Here is a 27,904-nt window from a genome sequence, read left to right on the forward strand (position 1 = left end):
ACTGCCGCTGAGGCAAAATTAGATAGAATATTTCCAATATGCTTTTGGTTACCGATTACACTATCTCGCTCAGGAACTGTCAGACACTAAACTTCTATCAGTGATTAGAACCTAGCACGTGCTTCGTTGTGTTGCAGCAGAGTAGGTTCTCCATATACAGCGTTTAGTCCATAATACAACCATCCAGGGTGCAACTCCTAACATCAAGACCCTCGTTAAACGTCTTTCTCCTACCGTCTTTTCTCCTTTCTTGTCTGAACACTGTCACCAAAGGCCTTTGTTACCGCAAAAAACAAGCAGTATCCTAACATCTATATAAAATAAAATAAAAATCATTTTACTTTAAGAGTCCTCTAAAAAATCCTGACAATATTTTGATCCCCCCTTTGCCATACTGTTTTGCATTTTTCACAAAATGGCTGAGAAAATCACACCCACATGTCTAGAATCAGAATCAGAAAAGCTTTATTGCCAAGTACGTTTTTGGACATACAAGGAATTTGTTTTGGCGTAGTCGGTGCAATACAGTACAAATTAAACAGTATAAACATATCTACAATATAATATAAATATATGTGCACAGTTTTAAGTGAGTGAGAGTAAATATAGAGCAGTATAAGATGCAAGAGCAATACAACAGTGCAGGTGCAAGTATGGCAGTGCAAGTAAAGCAGGAGTCCAAGCTGAGCGTTAATGTAACGCATAGAGTTACAGGTTACAGGTGTCCTGTCAGCAAAAAAAGGGGGGGTGTGGGGGAAAGGGAGAGTGTCAGGGTGGTTTCCGGGCTTTGTTAACCAGGCTGGTGGCAGATGGGAAAAAACTGTTCTTGTGGCGTGAGGTTTTGGTCCGGATGGACCGCAGCCTCCTGCCAGAGGGGAGAGTCTCAAAGAGTCTGTGACCGGGGTGGGAGGGATCAGCCAGAATCTTCCCTGCCCGCTTCAGGGTCCTGGAGGTGTACAGTTCCTGGAGCGACAGTAGACTGCAGCCAATCACCTTCTCAGCAGACCGAATGACACGCTGCAGCCTGCCCTTATCCTTGGCTGTAGCAGCGGCGTACCAGATGGTGATGGAGGAGGTGAGGATGGACTCAATGATGGCTGTGTAGAAGTGCACCATCATAGTCTTTGGCAGGTTGAATTTCTTCAGCTGCCGCAGGAAGAACATCCTCTGCTGGGCTTTCTTGATGAGGGAGCTGATGTTTGGCTCCCACTTGAGATCCTGGGAGATGATGGTTCCCAGGAAGCGGAAAGATTCCACAGTGTCAATTGTGGAGTCACAGAGGGTGATGGGGGCAGGTGGGGCTGGGTTCTGCCTGAAGTCCACAACCATCTCTACTGTCTTTAGAGCGTTGAGCTCAAGGTTGTTCTGGCTGCACCAGTCCAACAGAAGGTCCACCTCCCATCTGTACGCGGACTCGTCACCATCAGAGATGAGTCCGATCAGGGTGGTGTCGTCCGCAAACTTCAGAAGCTTGACAGACTGGTGACTGGAGGTGCAGCTGTTGGTGTACAGGGAGAAGAGCAGAGGAGAGAGAACACAGCCTTGGGGGGAACCGGTGCTGATGGTCAGGGAGTCAGAGACGTGCTTCCCCAGCCTCACGCGCTGCTTCCTGTCAGACAGGAAGTCAGTGATCCACCTGCAGGTGGAGTCGGGCACACTCAGCTGGGAGAGCTTCTCCTGTAGCAGAACTGGGACGATGGTGTTGAAGGCAGAGCTGAAATCCACAAACAGGATCCTGGCATAGGTTCCTGTGGAGTCCAGGTGCCGGAGGATGAAGTGAAGGGCTAGGTTGACTGCATCATCTACAGACCTGTTGGCTCTGTAGGCAAACTGCAGGGGGTCCAGGAGGGGGTCGGTGATGTCTTTTAGGTGTGAGAGCACAAGGCGCTCAAAGGACTTCATCACCACAGAGGTCAGGGCGACGGGTCTGAAGTCATTAAGCCCTGTGGTCCTTGGCTTCTTGGGAACAGGGACGATGGTGGAGGACTTGAAGCAGGCTGGCACATGACATGTCTCCAGTGAGGTGTTAAAAATGTCTGTGAAGACTGGAGACAGCTGATCAGCGCAGTGCTTCAGGCTGGCTGGTGAGACAGAATCCGGACCAGCAGCTTTCCGGGGGTTCTGTCTCCTGAAGAGTTTGTTGACGTCCCTCTCCTGGATGGAAAGAGCCGTCCTCGGCGTGGGTAGGAGGCTGGTGGGGGGGGAACTTCAGGGTGGGGGTTGGAGGTGCCAATGCCCCTCTTGAGGTTGGGGAGGTGGGGGTGGTGGATTGTGGCTGCAGCTGTTGGGGGGCGTCGTGGGGGATGGTTGCAGGACTGTCCCTTTCTCTTTAAAAGCGGCAGTAGAATTCGTTCAGGTCGTTGGCGAGGCGTCGGTCGTTGATGGAGTGGGGGGCTTTCGGCTTGTAGTTGGTGATTTGCTTGAGCCCTTTCCAGACAGACGCAGAGTCGTTGGCTGAGAACTGGTTTTGGAGCTTCTCAGAGTACAGTCGTTTGGCCTCTTTCACTGCCTTGCCAAACTTGTACTTAGCCTCTCTGTATATGTCTTTGTCCCCACTCCTGAAGGCCTCTTCCTTATCCAGTCTTAACCTTCTGAGTTTGGCTGTGAACCAGGGTTTGTCGTTGTTGTAACTCACCCTGGTGCATGATGGTACACAGCTGTCCTCACAGAAGCTGATGTAGGAAGTCACAACCTCTGTGTACTCGTCCAGACTGTTGGTAGTAGTCCTGAACACATCCCAGTCTGTACAGCCTAAACACGCCTGGAGATTCTCCACAGCCTCACTGCTCCACTTCCTTGTCGTCCTCACAACAGGTTTGCAGAGCTGGGCTTGTGGCTCACAGACAATCTGGAGCTACGTTTATGCAGAGAATCTGATATGAGTATATTAAAAATGCCTTGATCAGACCTCCAATCCAGTACTTGGGTTAAGAGATGGTTCATAATAAGAACGACTGTGGCATTTAAATGAAATATAAATCACTGATAGCACAAACAGAAACACTGTAAAAACATATCTACACATAAATATTTCTTTGAGTTTGCATTTTAGCAGTTTTCTCTCAGACTATGAAGTATAAAGGACAGTTATGCAAACTGAAGTTTGAGTAGGTTGAGTTTTACATTAGAAACAACGTCTCGGCTGGGAGGATTTCTTTTTCACTGTCCAGGAATTCAAACAATTTAAAAACCGTATATATATATAGTCCTCTGTTGTTCTCTGCACACAAATTTCCAGTTCAAGACTGCATATTAAATAAAACATAATTAGTATCAGTAAACAGCTGTCAAATATGATTGCTCTATAATTTTGCATATGATTAAGACAGCTATGACGTTTTAAATTGAAAATATGTGTTTTTACTTCTAAAGGTTAGCAACCTATCTAATAAACACTTAGATTTTCTCTAAACATTAATATGTAGTGCAGATAATGGACTCTTAAAGGCGGAGCTTTCCCATAAGTATGTATCTGTATGCTTCAGTAAATAGTATTTTAAATCATCACAGATGCGATCTGGTACACATTTAGTCATTAGTCTTATGTTCTGTGTTATAATAGCTATATCATGTTACCTATCACAGATGCTTGTGTGGAAGAAGAGATACCCTAATATAAGTAAAGTGATGTGAACAGTTAATTTCAAGGGAAAGCTTGCACAACATCTGAGATCACTGTTTCAGTAGGGTTGTAACACTATAAATAAGTCACAGTTCAATATGTGCCTCAGCATTAGGTCATGGTTGGTATGGGTATGTCACAACAACAAAAAAAACAAATGCAAATATGTGTTCTTTTACTCCTTTTAAACAGAAAATTCCCCTTTCAGAAAAAGAGACCAGAAAATAATCCACCCTTGTTCATAAGCTCTGAACTCAGAGGATATCTATGGCACGGCTGGATTTGTGTATTGGTAAATTTGTTAAAAAAAACATTTCAAATTTTTTTTTAACATTACAGTAAAGAGCGTGGTGGGATATTTAATTGTGCTTTGAAAGCACTATTAGACATTTGAAAGTGTATAGGGCAATCCACAAACTAGAAGTTGAAAAAAATGCCCAATATCAAGGCAAGAGAATGAATATGCACATGAATTGTCATAAGTGTACTATCATATACATATACATTGCTCGTATTTCACTGCTTCTACAAGTAACAGGAAAGTCTTTGCACACTGTAGATTGAAATTAGCTAGGTAGGTCCTCAACCTCCTCCATGTCATCATTGCCAGCTATTCTTGCATTACTTTGGTGTGGAGTGCTTTGGTAGCTTAATCTACCCATTTTCTCTTCTGGATGGAAGTGCTGTTCGCATGTGACTTAGACAGTCTGTGTCTGACTGGATGGTCCTGCAACTGATGTTTGTACCATGACAGCGTTGGTACCAAAGTTGTTACCTTGTCTAATTAAATAACGTCTTGGAACATTTTTGCAAAGATTCAGGCTCAAGCATGGGAATAAAAGTAGATGTTGTCCCTCTGCGCCACATATTGCATCATAAAGCTTCCACTTCTAATTACATAAAAACATACAACACGCTTGGTATAACCACATAAACTTTGAAAAGTTGCTATGTCTCACTGTACTTTTGCTTTTAAAAGATAAATAAAATATTTAAACAAAGATCCTCGATGTTTTATATGGAATTAAAATAAAGACAACTGATTGGCAGTGTTGTACGATGTCATGAACCAGTTGGAGTCTGAAAACTGGATTAAGTTTTTCTCCAGCACGCCCAATAATGTCATTATTACGTCTATGAAAATAATCTCATGCTCTCTGAACCATCATTAGCAGTTTGAGAGTAATAAATCTTGACATTTTCCTCTTGGAGTTTTCCCAAAGTCATTAAAGCAGAAAAACATTCAACATTTTGACATAATTGAGCTATGAAAAGCTTTTAAACCAGACAAATGAAAACAGCCATAACATGTGATAGCCCTGCCTCCATGGGTCTGTTATTATGCGGCTCATCTTAGTCTGGTAATTCAATAAGGTTCAGTATCTAATATTTACTAGGGATCTTCTGACCAACATCTTTTGTCCCCAGTTTAATTAAAATGTATTATTTGCCAATACTGACTTATTGGTTTTTGCCTTGGAAACCTCCCTTCAATACCATTTTGCCTGGTCTCGCGTTTACTGTTGAATCCTGAACTTTGACCCTAACTGACAAAATTGAAGCCATTTGCTATTCAAATTTTGCTTTAAGTTAAACCAAGCTTTTAACCAAATACCTGCTGGTAACCATAGTCCTTCGGTTACAGTAACAGGGATAATAAACCAACCCACCAGCCCTTTACCCGCTTTCGTCTGTTGGTCTATGTGCAGCTACAGCTGTGAATCTTAATGAAGAAGCTGTTGATGAAAATCAGTTGTGAAATGACTGTGAAAAGACAACCTTAGAAACGACCAGGTCACCCTTCCCCCGGGCCTGTAAAAGATTGAGGGGTGATAAGATAGAAAACCTGATGAGAGACACGAAATGTGGTCATGATGGACAGTTGGATGACAAGATGAAGCAAGAAAGGAGAGAAGAGAGAAAGGAGGCCAGGATGAGGAAGGTGGGCCTTGACTGGTTTGAGAGGTTACATCACCAGCTCTTGCATGAAAAGCACGCGACACTGCCGCTGCACACGTTCTACACGCACACAAGCAAGAAGTCTCAGCATGCCCTGGATTCAGTAAAAGTGACAGAGTTTAAAACAGAGGGACAGAGTGAGTGAGGGCAAGACCTGGGAGAGGAGGAAAAAACCACTGCAATAAGTAGAAAGTGTAAAAGATTTAAAAGTCAACAGAGGTCAGAAGTTTCTTTGCCTACTCATCCATCTTTTAAATGTGAAAGGACTTGTTTCAAGTGGTTTCAGGCAGCCGTGTTTTCGTGACTGAAATTATGTCCCTCAGAAGCTCTCCAGCCCATCCACCATTCCACAGAGATGTGGTTTAAAGCCTCGGGCACAAGATAACGCCTTCATCTATGTTTACTTCACAATTTTTCTGCTATTCAAGTTTTCTCCATTTCTGCTTTTGTGGAAAGTATTATATCATCCTTGTCTGGATCTTGACTTTTATTATGGCTCTCAGTGTTTTGATTTTTTTCGCACATCATAAATTGTCATTGCTATAAAATCAGGTCCAAGTTTTTTTTCTTTACAGGGAATACCATTTCTGCTTTGAATCCCTGGGTTAGTGGAAGAAAATTCCTCACCCTGGAATTTAAAATCAGCTATCCAGGTGGAAAGCTCTGTCCCCATAAAGCAAGGGGGGATGCATGATGTCAGCAGAGATTCCTGTGAACTCCTGATCTTCATTGTTGATTCACAAATAGCTATTTAAAGCTGCCCTTGAGCTGGGCCATCTTTTGTGTTTGTGTGCACAAAAAGATGCTATCAGCGTACAGAGCTGAAGAAGGGAATGTGCCTTTTTGAAGAGGCAGCAGTCGCTCACACACATGCTCTCTGCCTGCATACACGCTTGCCAGTCTTTAAAAGCAGCCTGGCGTGTGAGCAAATGAAAGAGTGTTCCCAGATTTTCCCATCATTCCTCCCTATAATCCCCCCCAGACCTCCTTCTGAGGGCTAAAGTTGCACGCTCGTACACTGGGGTGGGTGTGGGTGTCGCACATGCATACACACACCAAATACACACACGTAGGCTTAAAGAGGATCCTGAAAACTGCTGGTACACTTATCTTTCCTGAGATCGAAAGTTTTTGATAATCAGAGGAGAGATATATCTGACAGGACAGACATGCTCAAAAACTCCCACATACAGACACATAAAAATACTGTATGCATCAGCAGTTTGATACGTATTAAAAAGGCTTTGGTTTCATAAATCTGTCAAATCCTCACATCCTGGGGTTTCTTTGCTAGAAAGGACTTAACTATAAAATCCCTGATGGCTCTGTGCTTTGAACAAACATACATAAACACACACACACAATGTATTATCTCGGAGCAGTGTAAGCTTCACAGTAACCATGCCAAACATATCTAAAATAACATTTTACACTCCGTTGGATGGCTCCTCCTCTGCTTCCATCTCCTTTCACATCTCTTGTCTCGCCTTAATGAGGCCCGAGCAACATTTGAAAGGGAGTCAGGCCTTGGCATCAAACTTGCAACTCTCTGGGAGCGTTCATCCAGAAACGTCTGGCTGCATCTATTTTTGCGCTTCTCTCTGTGTGTGCATCAGTTGGGTGATGTGATTAGCCAGAGCCAGTGGAGTGAATAATATTGTGTCTGCCCTGACTAGGAAGAGATGGAATGTGGAGGCAAGCTCTTTATTATGTTGCATGTTATGTATTGCTTTATCAGATATATACACTGCGTGAGGCGTGCACACCTGTACACCCAAATACGTCACCCTACACTTTAGTTTTTAACAAAGGTGGTCCCTCATGGACAAACATTGTCGCATAAAGCACTGCCAAACGGGGATAATTTTTCCCATTCCTTTTATATGTTATTTTTTTCTTTGTACATTTTATGACATTAAAACTAAACTTTAATGTATGTTAATGAGATTTTATGTAAATGGCCAAAAAAAGTGGTGCAATGTTGTGGATAAATTCAGCTCCCTTGTGTCAATATTTTGAAGAACCACCTTTTTCTGTCATTCTACTACATTAATATGATTTAATCTCAGTCATGGGATTATAGTTCTGGCTGCATGTTGAGTGTTGTTTTCCTGCTGGAAGGTCCTTTCCGGTCTCCCACAGCCCCTAGCTGATTTTCCTTCGGTATTACCCTGTAGATAACTCCATCCATCATCCCATCACCCATCACAGTTTCTGTGTCCCTGCTGAATAAACGCATACCCACAGCATGATAAAGCCAACATCGTGTTTCACTCTGGGTGTGTTCAGGGTGATGTGCAGTGATAGTCTTCTGCCGCACAAAGTGCTTTGCATGTCAGCAAGAAAGTTAAATTGGTTGTGAACGGGTTTCATTTAGTATCGCAATAAAGGGGATTGAATGGTAATGAACACGACACTTCAAATCTCTATTTGTCAAAAAAAAAAATGTTATTGCAATGTACAATTGTGCACTTTGTTGTGTTGGTGAGTCCTATAAAATCTCAATATAATATGTTGAAATTAGTGATTGTAACGTGATAAAATTTGAAAAGTTTAAAAAGTATGAATACTTCTGCAAGCTATTGTGCATATTCCTTCCAACCTGTTTATGCATGAATTCGGTAAGTTGCAAGAATGATGTGTATTTAATGTAGTGATTGTTTTAATAATACGTTCAGTTGTCTCAGATATTACTCTGGAGCTTACTCGAAAAGTATTTTCCACCAAAACTGACTGTCTAAACATTTCCTAAAAGCAGCCAGCTCCTCTGCTTGTCCTCTGAGAATCATTCACATCTTATCAGCCAGACCAGCTGCTGGAATGACAAATTATATTTGTGCAGAAGATCAACTAAATAGGGTTTATTCTTTCTGTCTTTCTCTAGATCATGTCCAACAGTTCACTTTGTTCTTTCTTTCTGTCTTTTCCTTCGTTTTTTTTTAAATGCTCACCACATGTTATGTCCTGATCAAGATTTTGTTCTCTGATAATGATCCGAGTCATTTAAGTTCAAGGATATGGATGCTAGATTAAAGTTTATAAAATCAATGTGCATGAAACTGTAGCTTCGTAGTGCAGTAAAATAGCACACTACATGACACAGACAGGAAGCTCCAGCAGCCACCACAGTCTCTCTTTCACTGTTAACATATTAAAGTGTGAAAAGCACTTGTATTTTTAGGGAAAACCCAGATTGGCCTCCGAGTTTGGTATCTATTTTCATTTGTTCAGTTATTTGTGAACACAAGTGGCCAATAAGGCCGGGTCCGGGCCGGGGTCAATCAGGTTCAGGCACGAGCCCGGGCTAGGCCGGACCAGGTTCAGGTGCCTGTCTCCACCCCGAGAAGGGAAGGGGACCACCTCCTGGGTCCGGGGGCTGGTTGTCCCAAGGGTTATCGGCACCTGGACCTGGGAGTATAGAGTATGTATGGGGAGTGTGAGTGAGTGTATGACGTCCATTGTTGTATGTCTTAAAATTGGGTGCGTAGGTGTGAGTGTTTTTATGTGTATGCATGAGGGTGGCAATGTGTGATTGTGACTGTGTGTGCCTGTTTTTTGTGTCAGGTTGGATCTTGGGCTGCTCCCTCTCCTGGATCAGTTTAGGTCCCCATCAAATGTGGGGCCTATTCTCCCCGTCACACTACCAGCCGCTGGTTGGTGTCTCTGCCCGCCGGTGTGCTTGTGGTTCTCGGTGCCCGGGCCTGGGTGCTTTGGTGTGTGCTGGCTCACCCCCGGTGGCTGCTTGCCAGGGCCTGGACCCCTGGGCTCGGTCAGGCTTCTGCTTGGGCAGTGATATGTCCCGGGGTCTCGGGTCTCTGGGTCCATGGCTGGATCTGCTCGGGCGTAGACGGCTGCCAGCCGGGCCTGTGGGCTCGTCACTGCAGCTCTCTGGGGCTTCTGCACTGTGGCTGCTGGGTGGTTCCCCTGGGATTCTCCCCTGCTCTTCTCTGGGGGGGTTGAAATAGTCCCGGCGGAGGTTCTCCTGGGATTCCTGTGTTCTAGAGGGCCTTTGGATGTCTATGGCTCGGATCTCCTCCGTATCTGTCTCGGGTCCAGGGGGCCAGGTCTGTGTTGTATTCTCTTCATCCTTCTTTCTGTCCTCCATTGCTTTCTCCTTATTTCCCCTTTCCTTTTTGCCCCACCTTTCTCTCTTTCGTGCTTCTTATTTTTTGCCTTTTCATTTCTGTATCCGTGTCCGTAACAACTGAAATAATACCAAAGCAGTTTCTAATAAAGTTTCTTTTATAAATATCAAGCAGCGCTTTAAAGCATTAGCTGTAATGCTCCACTTGTGAAAGTAAATCTGTTGGGCTTTTTCTTGGCACTCAGGCAACAATTCTGAGTGCTACTCTGCTGGACAGGACACGTAAAAAAAAAAAAAAAAAAGATTCCTTAATAGTGTCCTGCTACAATATCTTAGGATTGGAACAGGATATCCCATTTACAGTCAGGGTGTACTGTGTGTGTGTTTCATGTGTGTACAAAGTACAGCCTCTTCATATTTGATTGTTATACATATTTGTATGAATAAGCTTTGTAGGGTGTACTTACTCTTTAAAATACTTATCAGTTTTGTATTCATTTTTGTTTAATAAATAATGATACGGTGGGATGTGATTTTGCACTCATGAGGTAAATTCCAAATAAGCTGGAAGCTTGTAAAGACCAGATGATTCATATGCATAAAACCTACAACTTACAGAGGATGTCCTTTCTTTTCACCATGGCTGTTCGCTTGTGTATTAGACACCTAATACAAAATATAGTTATTTTGTTCTAATCTGTTATTTCTTTATGCATATAGTTTGATCACTCTATTTAAACCCACTGCTGCAGGAGTCTGTAAAGAAACAGAGTAAAAAAACATTCAGTTACAGGGAATGTTTTATTTTGTCATCAGCACCGTGCAGCAGACTTCCATCTGGTTATAGAAACAGATGGCTATTTACTTTTGCTATATCAAGTAGCGCTATGAGCTATTTATCCCTGGGGCATTTGCTATTCAAACATGGATGCAGATGTTATAGTCAACCTGATGCTGCATTTATATTCCACTAACAGTTTGTTCAGTGTAGACATTTCATTTAGATAATTGGGAAATGCATTAGATCTACAGACAGTAAATAATTTCTTGCAACAAACAAAGCCTCATTTTAATTATGTAACACTGCATTTTGTGTGTGTTTCATGTGCGTATTTACAGAGGTATTTTGATTGGGTCTCATGATAGAGCCATGACCAGCATGAAGTACAACCACAGCGAAGAACTTGCCTCAAAGGTAAGGGTTTTAACCATTTTAAGAACAAGATGAAGTTAACTATGTATGTAAAAAGTTAAGAATTTTGGGAAAGTTTGCCTGATGTGATCTTCATGTGAAGATGTTATGTCTATGATGCAACGTTCTAAAGAATAACTGTAACGAAACTGGTCTGAAAGCTGTGAATACGGGTGTATCAGTTTACACTGATGTAAACAGACGTTTAGGACCGTGTCCAAGTCATTGTCCCAGTTTAGAAGAGTTTAAATAGGGAGAATCCCAAGACAAAATGTGGATGAGATTATGAGGCTCCGAAACCAGCAGTCTGTTTAACTCCTATTAAACTAAGTGTACACAAAAATGAGCACATTCTCACACACTGACAATTAGGCAACAGAGTGTCGGAGTGTCTTGTGCTGTCTGGCAGCAAGTCACTGAGGTTTAGCTTTACATCACTTGGCAGAGGATGTTTCACGAGAGGAGAAAAAGTCTGCTGTGCAAAGATCTTAAGTCATTACTCATTGGCTTATGTTTGAAAGAAGGAGACAGACTTGTTTTGGTATATTTCAAAGATACATTGATTCGTTTTTGATTTGGTTGTCTAAAGGCCTTTCAGCAGTCTGTTACTGGGAGCTTGTCACTAAGACAATCTGCTCTCATTCCTTTCATTGAACCTATGAAAAACCAAAAAGCAGTACATTATGACCCCTTAAGAAATTGCACCAATAATTTGATATCCTTAGAACTATTTAAAGTTTTACATTCCATAGATGACCAATTAAAGGATGATGCTTTTTGCCTCCTTCCTAAAAACATGATTTTAAGATGCTATTGTAACTACAAAAGATAATTTTAGGCCTGACACTTATTTTGTACCCCACTCTTCCACTTGTCCCCCACTTTTCCGGTATATTGCACAGTGCAATATGCCGATGTGCTTAGATGCACAGAAAATGATTGAATAAGCAGCCATGCTTCGAAGAAACATTTTGGAAGACCTTGACAAAGGGGTTAGAGGTGAAAGGACATATTTCCAAAAAGCTGAATTCTGCTTTCTTGTAAGTGAGGGAGAACTGTAGTTGCTTTCTTTCAGCCAGATAACAGGCAGTGCACAGCAAAAGGTGGGGGAGGGGCAGCGTTGTGTTACTTGATGCTTCAAACAGCCTGAGAAAACTACAATTACTCTTGCACTTTGTTTGGCATTTCTTTAAAGGGATACATAAAATAAAACTGAAGAAAAATGTTGAAATTCATTTCAGTAATTAATTTACAAATGCAAAACTCTTGTATGATCAACTGTAGACATTATTATCAAAATTAACAGAAATAAACAGTTAAAATATATCATTCTGTGTGTTATTAAGCCAAGCCAACTGACCAAAGTGCTAAACAGATATTATATATAAGCATTGAAACACAAACACAAGAAGACACATAAAAGATGTTATTAAGCAACTCCAGCAAATAAAATGAGCTCTCTCACAGTGGGTCAAAAGCCAGTAAAAAATGTTTTCAGAGGCTGGTCCGCTGACCTGAGTGAACAGGAGGGGCAATGTAATTGTAAAAACTCAGAGAGGTAGGGCAGGGCAAGACAGTTTAAAGATTTAAAAACGGATAAAAAAAATCTTAAAATCTTAAAATAGAACCCTAAAATGAACAGGCAGCCAGTGCAGTGAGACTAAAACTGGAGTGTTGTCTTCTCTCTTTGGTGCCTCCAACTGGTGGAGAGACCGGGATGTCTGTGAGACACCATAGTATTAAGATGTACAGTAATTGAGGCGAGGTTTAACTGTGCCTTAGTATAGGTACCTGGCACATAAACTTGTACGCTTGAAGGCAGATTTTAAGAGATGTGTTCAGTCATTATAGATTCAATGCATAGATTCAGAATGTATATGGATGAAACTAGGTCTGACCTCAGACAGTGGTGGGGATGATATGAGACCAGCTTTATTCTGCTCTGCTCTGGCTTTCTAACTGAAGACTGGTCCGCCCTCAGCCAATGCTGGGCCCCCATCCCTGCTCTAGGCCTCGAGTTAGGGCCTTCCTCAAGCTTCTCACAATAGTTTCCTTTAATTTTTGGCCCATTCCTCCAGACAGAATGGGTGTAACTGCGGCAGGTTGGTAGGCCGCCTTGCTCACACACACCTTTTCAGCTCTGCCTACAAATGTCCTATAGGACGGAGATCAGGGTTCTGTGATGGCTGCTCCAAAATATTGACTTTGCTGTCCTCAGGCTATGTTTTTGTGCTTATAGGGTCATTGTGTATTTGTTATTAAGTTTTACCTACCTGGCAGATGTCTTTAGATGTTGCTTCAATATTTTTCCGTAATGCTCTTTTCTCATGTTGTCATCTACTTTGTGAAGTGCACCAGTCCCTCCTGCAGAAAAACACCCAGACAACCTGACGCTGTCACCCCTGTACTTCACAGCTGAGGTCCTCCTCCAAATGTAAAAATGTTCTTACTCTTCCTATCTTCAGTTAGTCTTGATTTGCACCTGTTGCATCAAAACACGTTCCCCTCTGAGACACTTTTCACCTTCCTGAGCTGTTTAAGGGCCCAAAGATAAACCAAACTTTCTAGGTCCACTGTTCTCACCCTGATATCTTGTCAGATTTCAGCTGTTAGTGGTTGTATGTAAAGAAATTTCCAAGCTGCCTAGAGAGGAAAATAGATTGGAAGCATAAAAACCATAGGGGTGGTGTGTACTTGTATACTAAACAATACACACTACATGAAGCCTCTGACTCAGCGTGAACTGATTCAAATCATTCTGCAGCGTCACACATTTCCTACTTCATAGACCAATCTAGACTTGTTTGGTTTGCTAAAAACTTTACCATCTAGATTTTAAAATGTCACAGATAAACACACCAACACATTTATGTGAAGCCCAACGCTAACACAGAAAATACTTGAAAGCCCCTTCCACATTGGTAGACACTGGCAGTTTAAAATACATGAAAAGGAAGTTGCCACTCTGTTGCTCTTTTCAAATACCAACTGCAGCTGTGTACATACACGGATTTACGCACACAAACCATCCATGCTCCTCACACGTACATTTCAACCTGCAAAGAGGAAGTGGTGTTTCTCATTTCATCCAACACACGCAATCTTAGTCTCTTATATAGCTTCTAAAACCCAAACCATACCACGCATGCACGCACCAGGTCAAATATACACATTTTCACACGCCACTGTGTTTTATGTTTTTTCCTCTGACACCCACATCCACTATTTTTTTCACACATGCAGGCAGAAGTGTACGCAATCACACAGACTAACACAATCACTATGGTGTTGGCCTGTAGCACTGACACTGAGTTTCTCTGACCTTCTATGCTGGTGGGGGAAAACAAGGTAGCCTTGGTTGAACCTGAGCACAGTGCTTTGCTGTGTTTTATGTAGCAAAAAAGGTATTTTTTTTTGGAGGAGTCCAATGACTAGACCTCAGGTTCTGAAGACTTGCATTGTTAGAGAGTAATCAATTACATTTTTATCAGACTGTGAGTGGATTAGCTTGTTTCCTAGCACAGAGCCAAATTTTAAGCTAGTCCATTACTCTTTAACAGTGTTGAGGTCAGGGCCAATCCAGAAGGAATAACCAATTTTTTTCAAACTTCAACAAACTGACCCAAACAATGAATCTCAGATTAAATGAAATTAATTAGGAAGTTCATGAACCTTCCAGGAAGCACAATTTTCTCAACATTTTTTCAAACCAGTCATACACTAGAAGACCCTAGAATACCAGTCCCACTGTCCACAGAGAGGAGGTCGACCTATTGCGTCTGTACTTGTTGTCAAGCATGATGGTGGTAATATCAAGCTGATGGCCTTCTTCACTGCTTCTATTAAAAACAAAGAAGGATGACTACTTCCAATTTTTTTTATTAATCTCAAATCAACAGCTAGGTGGTTGAATCTTGAACACATTTGGGCCTTTTAAAATGCAAATTATTCCAAAAACACATCCAAGTTTGTTTCTGAATGAATAAACCAAACTGATACTAAGCTTTTGGAATGGTCCTCTCCTTGACCCCATCTAACATTCATAAATTATGCTTAAACCCCAGTTCCATGCTAGGAAACCAACCAATCTAAATAAACCCTACACTTTCTAAAAAGAGTGGTCAAATATCCAGCCAGAATTATCCCAGGTCCTTGTCAACGGCTACACACACATTTGGTCAAGATGCAGCTTGCTAAGGGATATTTATCATAGTATTAGTGGATAAATTTGAACCTGCATGTTTTTGATTCTTTGTGGATGAGAAAAAAATGACAATAAATTAAAACTTCTGTTGTATGATCATCCCACCCTGAAAACGCAGTTAAAAAGAACAGCTGAAATTAATTGTTAAGACCCAAAACTGATGAAACATAATTATAAGACATTTTTGACTGGAAATGTATTTTTTAGTAATAGTCAAGTACCAACGTAACAACGTCTTTCTCTAGATCTTCCCATAAGTTACTGGGTTGCGTCTTAAGAAATTTATTTGCAGGAAGTGTGGCTATCATTTCTCTTTTTGTCAATCTGTAACATTATCTTCAAGCTTGTTGTCATTGTAGTTTGAGAAAATAAACATTAACGCATAAAAAGGACTCCTATTGCACCCATGTTATATTTTTTCTTGATTTTTTGCAGCTGGCCTCTGCTCTGGAAGAACAAAGATCTCAGAGTGCTTTGCACCTACAGGGGCAGCTGAAGGAGCTTCGTAGGGAGGCTGATCTAGAGCTGAAGAAAGAGAGGGAAAACAGCCAGATGCTGCTTTCTCAGTGTCAACAAGATAATTCTCAGCTTCACCTGAAGGTGCATAATAGAGTTCATATGTAAAATACCAAAAAAAAAGCAATATGAACAGTGTCATTTGGGACATATGGGTATTTTCCTTAACTCTGTGACAACATTTTGAGCTGCATGTAAACTTTGGGGATGTTCTATTATATTTTTGTGATGCCGCCTACTTTAATTCAATAAAGTCCAAACAGTTCTGGGACAAGTTTCAACTAGGAAACAGCGGTCCCTCATAATTTGTCTGCATTGCTGTCATCTATCCTGCCTTTTAGCGTTCTTGTAGCACACACACTTGCGTGCAGACAGCATGATTAATTCTGTGGTTTGCAAGAGATTTTGAATCCAGACAGCAGAGGTGAGACTGCAGAAAAGCGACACGCAAACAGCCTCCTACATCCTCAAATCTATTTCCACCCACAGTACATTTGTATGAATAACAAGGAAGCACAATGAAGTTTTAGCAGGACTAGGATCATTAATTTGTCAGACAATAAATTTTCAGTTTGTAGATGACTGCTAAATTTCTCCTTCTGTTGCCACTATGTTTGTCACTACAGATTCCCTCCTACCCACTTCCTGTGCAAAGAATAATTATGGTCACAGAAAACACCAAGACCTCTAAAACATATAAACCTACAGAGATTTTAGTTATACTGTTATCCTCAAATAATATTTGAATTAGTGTGAAAATGAAGCAAAAAAAATACAGAAATGTGGTGAAGATGAGGGATACAGTCAGTGTTAACTGTTTAAATGCACAATCTGAAATCATCCCTTTTTCAGTTAGAGGAGAGAAGGCTGGAGGTACAGTATCTGAGAGAGGAGCTTCAGCAGGAGAAGAGATGCAGAGAAGATGAGAGGACACAAGAGACAGAGAGAAAGAGGAGAAAGGAGGAGATACACCGACAGGAGTCACAAGAGCTGAGCCAAGCTAAAGCTGAACTAACTCTGATGGCTGAGAAGAATGCTGCACTTAAAAAAGAGGTGGGTGTACAGTGCTTTTTTGGTTACGTTACAACCACAAACTTCAGTCTATGTTATTGCAATTTTATGTGATAGACCAACAAAAAGCAGTGCATAACTGTGAAGTGGAAGGAAAAAAGTTTTTTTGACAAATAAATATCTAAAAAATATGCCTTGCATTTGTATTCAGTCCCCTCGTGTTTAAAGTTTGCCAAGACCCAAGTAGGGGACATAGCAAAGATGTGTAAGAAAGTGTCCTGATCAGACGAGACCCAAGCTGAACTTTTTGGCCTAAAAGCAAAAGTCTATGTGTGGATGAAACATAACACTTGAGATCAACCCGGATCACATCATGGCGAAACATGGTGGTGGCAGAATGGTGTATGGATTCTTTACTCAGAAGGCACAATGGCACTGCCAAGATAGATGGAGCTGGATACAGGGTTGCAAAACAGTTGACAAGGTAGCAGAGGTTCAACTTATAGCAGGGTGACTCTAGACCTACAGCCAGAGCCACACTGGAATGCTTTAGATCCAAGCATATTGATCTGTTAGAATGACCTAGTCAAAGTCTAGACCTAAATCCATTCGCGACTTGACTTGTGGCAAGTCTTGAAAATTGCTGTTTACGTCTAATCTGACTGAGCTTTGCAGAATTTTATTTGTGAAGCATTTTGTTTCTTGTCAAAATTATGATCTACTTTGTGTTCTGTCACCTAACATCCCAATAAAATACAATGAGGTTTTTTGGCCAAATTTAGGAAATATTTAAAAAAGAGGGTATAAAAACAGCAGGTCATTGTCATTTCTGCACGTGTATCACTAATGTTTCTTCAAAGCTTGTTCTGGTTTCTTAAGAAGTCAAAGTGACTACAAGAACATTTTCAGTTCCTTAAAATTTCCAACTAGTGTGCTTTTGTGCAACCATCAGTCACACCATACTTGAATAAATTTAGCCACTGTGTATTTCTGGGAGTGTGACTGCAGACGAACAAAATGAGTGGCTTTTAAATGGACAGTAGAGAGTGCTAGAGACAGAGCGTGCAGTGATGCATCTCCATGTCAGCACTGTCCACATGCAGCATGTTATGAGCAAAGAGATAAAATGTGAAAGATGGAAGGACCTGAAAGGAAGGAAAATAGGATTTATATATTAACGGTTTGTAGGGAGGATGGAATGAAGGAGGGCAACGGTGCATGTATAACTGTGAGGGAGTGGGTGAAAGAGATGTGGGAAGAAAGTGTATAAAAGTGTAACAAAGACAGGTGTCTAAGGACAGTTTCCTAAACTGAGAAGCAGCAGTAACTTTAGTAGGCCTTCATAGTGAATGTGTTTACCGTGTCTGACGTGAAAGGAGGAAAGTGGAACTGCAGTCACGACATGCATCAGCTGTCTAGCCACTAACATATACACACAAAATCCCATGCAAACAAGCAAACGTCTCATTTTTTTGGGCCTGCCTCCTTGTGTGAGTTGTAGCCCAGCTTTGTCTCTCTCTGGGTTCATAAATTATCTGCTAAAATGTATGACTGAAACTGAAATAACATTTCTTTGTTCCTCCAGCTGCATCTGAGAACTTATGATCTACTTGTCCTTCTGGCCACCTCATCCACAATCACTGTAACTGATTTAATGTACTCCCTCTAGCGGCTTGTTTTTTATACTTATGCACCAGAAACTAAAATTTTCATCTCCACCAGGAATGTGGTAAACAGTCATCTCATGTTATTCTGATACTACTGTCAGGTTTCCAGTTTTCAATGACAATGAAATAAAGGAAAATCTACATTTATCTAAAGCTGACTGAGCATGCATTCCTTGGACGTGTTTTCTTTTATTTGTTTTTTTTTTTTTACAACCTCATTGCAGTCTTTACACATGCTGCCCTTTTTTTTCCCATAACCTTGCAAAAGTATTTTGAATGTTTGCTTTCTTTAGCTCTGTTTTGCTGACAACAGCTACATGTTGTGGCTTCAGAAAAGGGTTTCTGAGAGCTGCAGAACAAACCAAAACACTGAAGTCGCAAAAGATCAAACCAAAATGGTGAACTGAAAAGCTCTGATTATGCACAGTTGGAGAAGTGCAGAGATTTCTGTTTGATTGGCACCTGTCACATTTAAAGATGTACATTTTTACTGTATATTAATTTTAAATTGTACAAGAAACTGTTAATCAATACAAAAAATTCTTAGTCTTACATCCAAATGCATGGATGAACATGTCATATCTTCTATAGAAAACATGTATATCTGTCACACTGAGTTCATTTGCAAAACATGTGGAATTATACATGAGGGACAGAAACATGGATTTTGCTCTCATTCTTTTCTTCTTTCAAAAAATCCATATCCAAATCATTGTAAATTTGCTAATCATTTACAAATCTGCACATATTGGCACGAAACCGAAAAGACCCCGGGCCGAGATTCGAACTCAGGCTTCACAACATCTGTACTAACAGCCGTTTTACAGCGCAGCTTGAAAAAAAGAAAAAAAAAACCCTTTCAAAATATTTATTTTTGCCAAAATCACTGGTGCTACATTTATTGGTTAAGAGGACTCAGGGTTGGAGCAGACAGCGAAGGATCTTTGATCATATCATCTTTGCACAATCTCATACTCTGGTTTGGTCCACAGTCCTGGACTCAAGTTTTGTACTGATTTTTGTTCTTATATCCATCATGGGCCTAGAGGAAGGTTAATTTAGTTCCAGTTGAACTATTTTATTTTATGTGGCCATATGTGTTTGATCATCATCCTGCAGAAAGTCCCAAAGACGACCTTATCCATCAGATATGTATTTTAAATCTCTTACCTGAAAGAGATCATGATGCCATGCTATGTAACGAGGTTCTCAGGACTTCTGAAAAGCAAACAGATCCACAGCATCCCAGATCCGCCACCATACCTAACAGTGGGCAAACGGTGCTTTTCATTTTTATTTCATCTGATCAAGCACCCAGTGTAAGTTAAAGTCCCAGTAGCTTTCAGCAAAACTCCACGTTTATGTTTGTGATGGTAGGACAGAAAAGCTTCTTGTCTAGCATCACTACCAAACAACCAATCGGCATGTTAGGTAGCGTCTAATGGTTATTAAGAAGACATGTTTGAGAAGCAACTAATTTTTGCTGTTCTTTAACAGTGAAATTTGGGATTTTTTACCTGCCTTACTGACCTGCTAATTGTTCATGGTGGCAAGATAAACTGGTTCTTTATACAGCCTTGTTTGACAAGTTTAAATTATTTACTGTGTCGACCTGTAGATATGTGCAATGCAAAGGGCATGTCTTCTTGTCTTTCCCATTAAAAAAATTATATAAGACAAAAAGGGTTTCTGTGACATTTCTATTTCTTTACACATCTTTACCAGGGACGCCAATCAGTGTTTCACAGAGAACTAAGTTAAGTTCTGACATTATGTTCTTTTTTTTTTTTTACACAATAATTATGGATTATATGCACATAAGTGGGATCCTCCCATGCTTGCCAGTAGAGGTTATTAAATATCTTTTATCTGCATCATATCATCTTGTTATCATTTGATCATCACCTTACATCACCCCTCCCCCCGTCTCCCCCCTCTAATGCTCATGCAGCTGAGCTTTGTAGTGTTGTAGTCTGACAGCTTTCTAACAGCCCTCCATTTCTACTGCCCAACCGTTTCTTTAACTGCCTTCCTTTCAGAGTGCCTGTCCAGAGCGGTTCAGCCAATTCAAGGTGCCCTGATGCCAATTTCACAGCTGACATGCTCCTTTATGTCAGTCATAGACCTTCAGCTCAACAGCTCCCCCCACCACCACCCTCATCTTTCTCATCTCATTTAAACAGCCCTTTCCTGTTACCATGCTATGGCAAAAGTCGATACAGATCTGTTAGCATAATCTCTTCAAAAAACCTTTCCTTCTTTCCTTCTTTTTCTTTCTATTCCTTCCCTTTTATTCTGTTCTTGACTACATCTTTAATGATCTATCTCAGCTTGCATCTGGTTCATCTCTTTTATTGTGTGTTTTTTCTTCAGTAGTATTGATCTGAGATTGTGTGTGTGTGTGTGTGTGTGTGTGTGTGTGTGTGTGTGTGTGTGTGTGTGTGTTGGTTGGAGATAACTTGGTTTTGATCATGACCTTGTGATATCGCTCTGTTGCTAAGCTACTGTGTAAAAGTCTGAGCATTTTCCTCAACTGCTGAAGGACATCGGTGACCTTTCACCTATCTGTTTTTCCAGACAACAAAATAACGATCATTCTCTTGGGAACTATACATCACTCTCTTCAAAAGACCAAACAACAACAACAAATATTAGGTGAAAACCACTTTTCATCATTTAGCAGAGAGGCCACAGTTGTGTTTATGAATTTGTAACTGCAGATTCTGAATGGGAATTTCACTGGTACGCCAGTTTTGGATCTAATGTAGACTACTGCTGCATTGATACATTTTATGTTTTGTTGTTACTTTGTCTTACATTACACTGTGTGTGAATAAACCCTGACTGTAGTGCTGGGTTTGTTTTTTGCTTACTTGATAGAAATGTGTTATGTAGGAAGTTTGTAATATTATTGAATAACAGCATAGTTTTGAACATGCATCTACCAAAATGATACATATACATGTATATGGATATGGAGCTACAAAAACTCCACAGATATTCTCAGGTGTACATCTCAATAGATCAGAACATCACTGAAAAGTTTATTTATGTCAGTTTATTTAAAAAAGGTGAAACGCATTTAGATTTAGTGCACAATTAGTCAGATATTTTAAATGTTACTGTTATTTTGAAGATAGGTAAAATATTAAATATAAGAACCAATTAAAAAATTATTTTTAATGCTGAAATGTCTCTGGGCTGATTTTGCATTAATTATTTCATTAATGCATTGTGGCTGGAGACTTTAATAGCAGCCTGCGTTGTTGGTTCTGGTGTCTGTCTTAACCATAACTTCTCTATGGGATTTTAGGTCATAGCAGTTTGTTGACCAATCAAGCACCATAACACCATGGTCAAAGCAGTTATCAGTAGGTTTGGCAGTATTAGCTGGTGCCAAGTCCTGTTTGAAAATAAAATCCAGCATCTCCAACATCTCCAGCTGGGTGTATTTGGACATGATAACACAAAATGAACCAACACCATAAAAAGACAAGTCCTTAAATCGTCACTAACTTGGATTCTGTATCTCACAACTATTCCTCCAGAATCTGGGCTCTTAATTTCTAAATGAAATGCAAATTTTATTTTCATTTGAAAACCAACTAGTGAGATGCTATTGAGTCTGTTGGGGCTTATCTCTGACTCTCTGTTGCTTAGCGCAAGAATGGTGTGGATGGTGACTATCAATTATTTTGCTGTTGTTGATGTGCAGCAGTTTAATGGAGCCTGTTTGTTTTAAAGTGCTATATAATTAAAGTTGACATTGATAACGACTGTCTTCTGGACAACTAATAGCTATCTTCCTTATTATTTTTGTAGTATTTTGTAGTAATAACACAGCATCTCTGAGTTAAAGATTGTTTTAATTTAATCTTTTAAACCTATTTTACTCTTATGTAATACTCTGATTTTCTGAGAAAAGGAATTAGTGGGTTTTCATTAGCTGGAAGCCATATTCATTAATATTAACAAAAAGAAAATCTTACTTGGCTTAGGGAATAAGCGTGAAATTGTGCCAAAGGCTGTAAATGTGAACATACCCACAAACCTTCTGCAGGTTGTTTTTTTAATCAGAGTAAGTTTCTCACGTCCTTAATTTGCTCAGTTGTTTCTTTCTTCTTTCCAGTCAGATTCTGCCTGTCTATCTCAACACCCACCAGTTACACCCACCACTCCTCCACAGGTCTTTGTGCCCCTCTGTCTGTTGCCTTGCTGCAGTTGAGCTGGACAACAGAAAAAGGTCACAGTGTCTGGAGGAAAAGACGCCTGACCTGTAACCTCTTGCTAAAGACTAGGGTTACACAAAACACACACAAGCACACATGCAGTCACAAATGTGTGTGTACGTTAGTGTGTTTGTCTTCCCACAGACAAAGAGTGATGTATTAAAAGTAGGAGCTCTGTGAGTTTGGGTGTGACTTCCATTTAATGGCCTTGTAATCCTGCTCTCACTGCGAGCCCCTAATGATGGCTGCATCTCTACATTTAAACTGGCATCCACGTCATCACACAATCGCATTCACACATGCACATTGTGTAACACGTCAGTATATAAAGTGGCAGGAATTAGGCTTGTACTGCAGGTCTTTCATACACTAAATAAGGTGGCCTAAAAAAATAATGCGTTCATTTGTCTCGAAAGTCACAATAAGAGCATATGAGAGTGTACGGTCTGACACATGGTTTATAAATATATTTGCACATAATCATGTACAAATAGCCATCATGCTTCTGCAGAAAATTATTTTTGAGATTTGGGGCTTCTTCAGTCAGTAATAACCTACACATCAAAGAGTATTGCTGCCAGCTGTCGATCAAGCTAAAAACTGTGCGAATCCGGTCAATAGCCAATGTCCTGATGCAACTGCAGTTGTAGTTTTAAATGTTTGTATATATTTCAGAAAATGTGTGAAGGCAACGATGTGTAGTTGTTAACATCTTATGTTGCACTGAATGATTGCTGATACGTTTGATGTTTTTCGTGGAGTTTGGTCCAGTTTAACTTCTCCATTATCAAATTGGTTTCTTCACTAAATCAATTTGTCATACCTGCTTGTGTTTTGAGTTCTTGAGTTTGTGTTTTGTTATTTTACCTGGTCTAGTCTTTTGTTTTCTGTCTCCCTGCACCCCAAGCCCACACTTGTTCTGTGTTTTCCCCTGACTTTCTGGTCATGGATGTCATTGGTTCCCCCTGCTGTCCAGTTTTGTATTTAAGCCCGTTTGTTTCCTTTGTTCCCCGCTGGTTCCTTATGTGTTGTTTGTGTTTGTGTTTGTGTGCACGCCTGGTACCCACCATGTCCAGCCATGAGTAATAAAGTGTCGTCTTACCTGCAAACTTCGAGCTTCAGGAGTTCTTCCCTGCATATTGGTCCAACAGAAACCCACATTATGACACTATTGCATAAATTAGGTCAGCTGTGCTACTAAAAACTACACAATAATTTGGTTCAGTCATATTTTAGTACTGTTTTATGTCCCTATAAAACCAACAGTGGAAAAATAGTCTAAATAACTCAAGTAACCATCATACAACCGTTTTGGGGTAAACGTCATCTATTAGTTTATCATTATTATGACAGGATTACTAATTATAATAAATTTTTTTCTCTCAGTGTGGTGAAAGATAACATTTTTTCCCAATCCCACTTCTAAGACACGAAAAATCCCTTTATATTGTTATTTTTGTAAAGTGCGCTTGTAATTTTTTTTTCTGACTTTATATGAAAATTGATCATATTCATATAATTTTCTTGAAGGACCAACAACTTGTGGAGACTAAGCAGTCTTAGCAAAGATTAGTCTCCTAGTGAGTCACCAATTTTTAGAATCCCTCTCTTAAGCTCCTGCATGTATGCTGATCAATATTCTGTAATTATCACTTACGGTCCAAAATGGATGCCAAAATGTCTCTCCTAAACCCCTCCTCTGTTCCTATAGTTTAAATGCACATATGGCCCAAATATGGCGGTAAATGTTTACTGTGAGTGTGGTATTAATTACAAGAGGAGTCCATGGAGACGGCCAAGGGGCATCTGCTGGAGTCTCCTATAGCTGCTGAATTGGAGAGTTTAGGTTTAACATTTAATCACAGGAGGATGCAAAAAACATGTGTCTGTTATCAAATGCAGATGGTCTTAATGATATAAACCATTCAAAGGACACATGTTTGTGGTTAAATGAGCCAGGGTGCAGTATTTTTAACCTCTTGCTCTATGTTAGTTAGTAAGGCATGTGATCTCATCAGGAAGCATTGAAAGATTTTAAAAGAATTAATTTTTGTTTCAAATTTTTGGCCCGGGTTATAAAGGGAGCAGATTCTGTATATCATCCTTTATTTTCTCTGTCGCTGGTCCTAATCACACTTTACCGAATCACAAAAAACATTTGTCATTAGGATATAAACAATCTAATGTGTCCCATGTTGCTCGCAGTGATGTAATGCCTTTTAACTTGTTGTGTAATTATAGAGGGAACACATTTATCTGTTAAATCTGCAGAGTTTTGTCTATCTCTACCGTACAGTCTAAGTGCTTTTAATACAGCATTGCTGTGACTGTGTGAGGGTGGCTTGCCTGTTGGGTCTTGCTGACCAGGTCTCTTTGACTGTGCCGCTTTTTAATATCACTGGCGCTGCTCAGAACAGTCACCTTTTCTGTCACCAGAAAATTGACTTTCATGTTAAAGTGGTAGGCTGCTGGAGTTTCTTTCACTTTCTGCCTGTTTCTTAGTCTCCATCATCTCTCTTAAGCATCGCAATCTAACCTTTACTCTCACTTTAACTTCAAAACTTGAAGAAAGCCTTTAGAGGTTTATTTCTTTAAGAAACCTCTTGATGACAGGGCCTCCATGTTGTTCCTGTCCAGTTTACTTCCCTGGATGTATTGTTCTTAAGTATGTATTGGTAAATGATCCAGTCCAACGTCATTCATTTCCATTACCCCGGATTTACACAGCGCCCATCTCCGCTCTTCCCATTGCTGCCATTCGTAGGAAACACCCACATTTCTTTCCATAGCTGACAAATCCTCCTTTTAAAAGTACATCCATTGACTAGTCCTTAAAATGTTGAGGTGCAGAGAGTAAAAGGATGCATTTATCACATGTTAGCACAGTGCCATGGCCTATTGACCGCTGAAGATCATTCCTCAACCACATCAGTCTAAGTAACACCACTTCTATGTTCAGGTTTGTGGACCATCATAATTTAATCTGCATAATCCTCCATCTGCATACAAATGTAATGGCTGGTATAGGAGAGATTATATGAATGTGGAAGTGACATTAATTAGGCATAAAATTCCATAAATATGTTTTGAACTACAAATGTATTAAAAATATGAAATAAATAAATAAAAATATTTATGTTTATTAATTTTCAGTTTATTTTTCTTAAGCCTTGTTTTTTTTTAGGCCTATGATCCATTTAAAGACCTACAGGAAGTTACCTCAAATTACCTACTGATCTGTGTATCGGTGTATGAATGTGAGTGCATCTGGGTGAATGTGGATCTAGTGTAAAGCGCTTTGAGTGGTCAATTTGACTGGAAAGGCCCTATAGAAGTTCAGTCCTTTTGCCATTTACCATTTTACAGAAAACAATTGTCAGTCGGGGAAGTTGGTGCCTATCTCCAGCAGTCCATGGGCAGGAGGCGGGTTACACCTGGACAGGTCGCAAATCCATTGCAGAGAAAAAAATTGTTTTTAACATTTTTTATATACATTTACATTCAATTCAGTTTATTTATATACCGCCAATTCACAACACATGTCATATCAAGGCACTTCACAAAAGTCAGGTATATACATTCCAATTAATCCTAACAATTGAACAGTGCAGTCAGAGTTAGTTATTTATTCAAATTGGATAAAAAGTTTTTCTGTCTAAGGAAACCCAGCAGATTGCATCCAGTCAGTGACTTGCAGCATTCCCTCCTCCCGGATGAGCATGTAGACAGTCACTGGCGATGACTTTGCAGCAATCCCTCATACTGAGCATGCATGTAGCGACAGTGGAGAGGAAAAACTCCCTTTTAACAGAAAGAAACCTCCAGCAGAACCAGGCTCAGTGTGAGCGGCCATCTGCCACGACCAACTGGGGGTTTGAGAGAACAGAGCAGAGACACAAAGAGAACAAAGAAGCACTGATCCACGAGTCCTTTCTATGGGAAGGAAAAGTAAATGTTAATGGATGTAGCTCCTTTAGTCATTTCACCTAGAAAGAAAGAACAGATAAACTCTCGGCCAGTTTTCAAGGTTAGAGTCTGAAAGAGAGTACATATAATTAGTTACAGTAAAAGCTCAGTCAATTGCCATGTCTAGGAGAGAGAAAGTGTTAAACACTGAAAGACAGGGCCACGTGTATCATCGGTAGAGGGTGAGCATTAAGTTGTTGCCAGCAGAAGCTTGGATGATGCCCCTCTCCAGAAAGGTTTCACAGGTAGACACAGTCAGGCCACATGTAGCTTCTAGGAAGAGAAAAGAGGGAGAACATAAAGTTAAAAACTGAAATAACAGTAAATAATGCAAAATTGGAGAGTAGTGTGAGAATGTAGCGAAGAGGTTGAAAGTGGTCATTATGTCCTCCAGCAGCCTAAGCCTACAGCAGCATAACTACAGAGATAGCTCAGGATAACCTAAGCCACTCTAACTGTAAGCTTTATTAAAAAGGAAAGTTTTAAGCCTAGCCTTAAAAGTAGACAGGGTGTCCATCTAGAGCCCACTGATGGCTATTGTTATACTAAAAACCATAACCATTGGAAAAGAGAAGGGGTCATACAGGTAGCAGAAATGGAGGGTGTGTTTGCACCTCAACCATAACTGAGCCGGTTCAGGCTAAACCTGACTCCCCCTTACTCCAACCAACAGGGAGGGAAGACGACAGAGGTAAAAAATAAGGAAAATAGCTCAGGATAACCTAAGCCACTCTAACTATAAGCTTTATCAGAAAGGACAGTTTTAAGCCTAGCCTTAAAAGTAGACAGGGTGTCTGCCTCACGGGCTAAAACTGGGAGCTGGTTCCACAGGAGAGGAGCCTGATAACTAAAGGATCAGCCTCCCATTCTACTTAGAGACTCTAGGAACCACCAGTAATCCTGCAGTCTGGGAACAAAGTGCTCTGTTAGGAACGTATGGAACATTTAGATCTCTGATGTATGATGGAGCTAAATCATTAAGGGCTTTATATGTGAGGAGGAGAATTTTAAATTATATTCTGGATTTAACAGGGAGCCAATGAAGGGAAGCTAAAATATGAGAAATATGATCTATCTTTTTAATTTTCATCAGAACTCTTGCTGCAGCATTTTGAATCAGTTGAAGGCTTTTAACTGCATTTTGTGGACATCCTGATAGAAACAAATTACAATAGTCCATCGGAGGTCAATTTAATGCCATCCAGGTTAAGTGATTGATTAAGCAGTTTCTTTTTTAAAGACTCCGGTCCAAAGACGACAACTTCTGTCTTGTCAGAATTTAGAAGCAGAAAATTTAAAGTCATCCAAGTTTTTATGTCTTCAAGACATGCTTGTAGTCTATCTAACTGGTTGGGTTCATCAGGATTTATGGATAAGTAAAGTTGAGTATCATCAGCGTAACAGTTAAAATGTATCCCATGCTGCCTAATAATTAGACCTATTGGAAGCATATA

General features: G+C 40.4%; 1 protein-coding gene across 3 annotated transcripts in view; it reads left to right on the forward strand.

The window, feature by feature from the left end:
- The window catches only part of lekr1 (leucine, glutamate and lysine rich 1), a 126,913-nt gene that overhangs the window by 94,867 nt on the left and 4,142 nt on the right, over positions 1-27,904 (forward strand). For 2 of the 3 annotated variants that reach the window (XM_047390941.1, XM_047390942.1), the window contains 3 exons: positions 10,785-10,860; positions 15,497-15,661; positions 16,430-16,630. In XM_047390941.1, the coding sequence (XP_047246897.1) occupies positions 10,785-10,860; positions 15,497-15,661; positions 16,430-16,630 (442 nt within the window). Of the gene's footprint in view, positions 1-10,784; positions 10,861-15,496; positions 15,662-16,429; positions 16,631-18,173; positions 18,394-27,904 lie in introns of those variants that run through there. The other variant, XM_047390943.1, reaches the window with a different exon arrangement.

The sequence above is a fragment of the Girardinichthys multiradiatus genome, chromosome 18 (genome assembly GCF_021462225.1).
Source record: "Girardinichthys multiradiatus isolate DD_20200921_A chromosome 18, DD_fGirMul_XY1, whole genome shotgun sequence".
NCBI lineage: Eukaryota > Metazoa > Chordata > Actinopteri > Cyprinodontiformes > Goodeidae > Girardinichthys > Girardinichthys multiradiatus.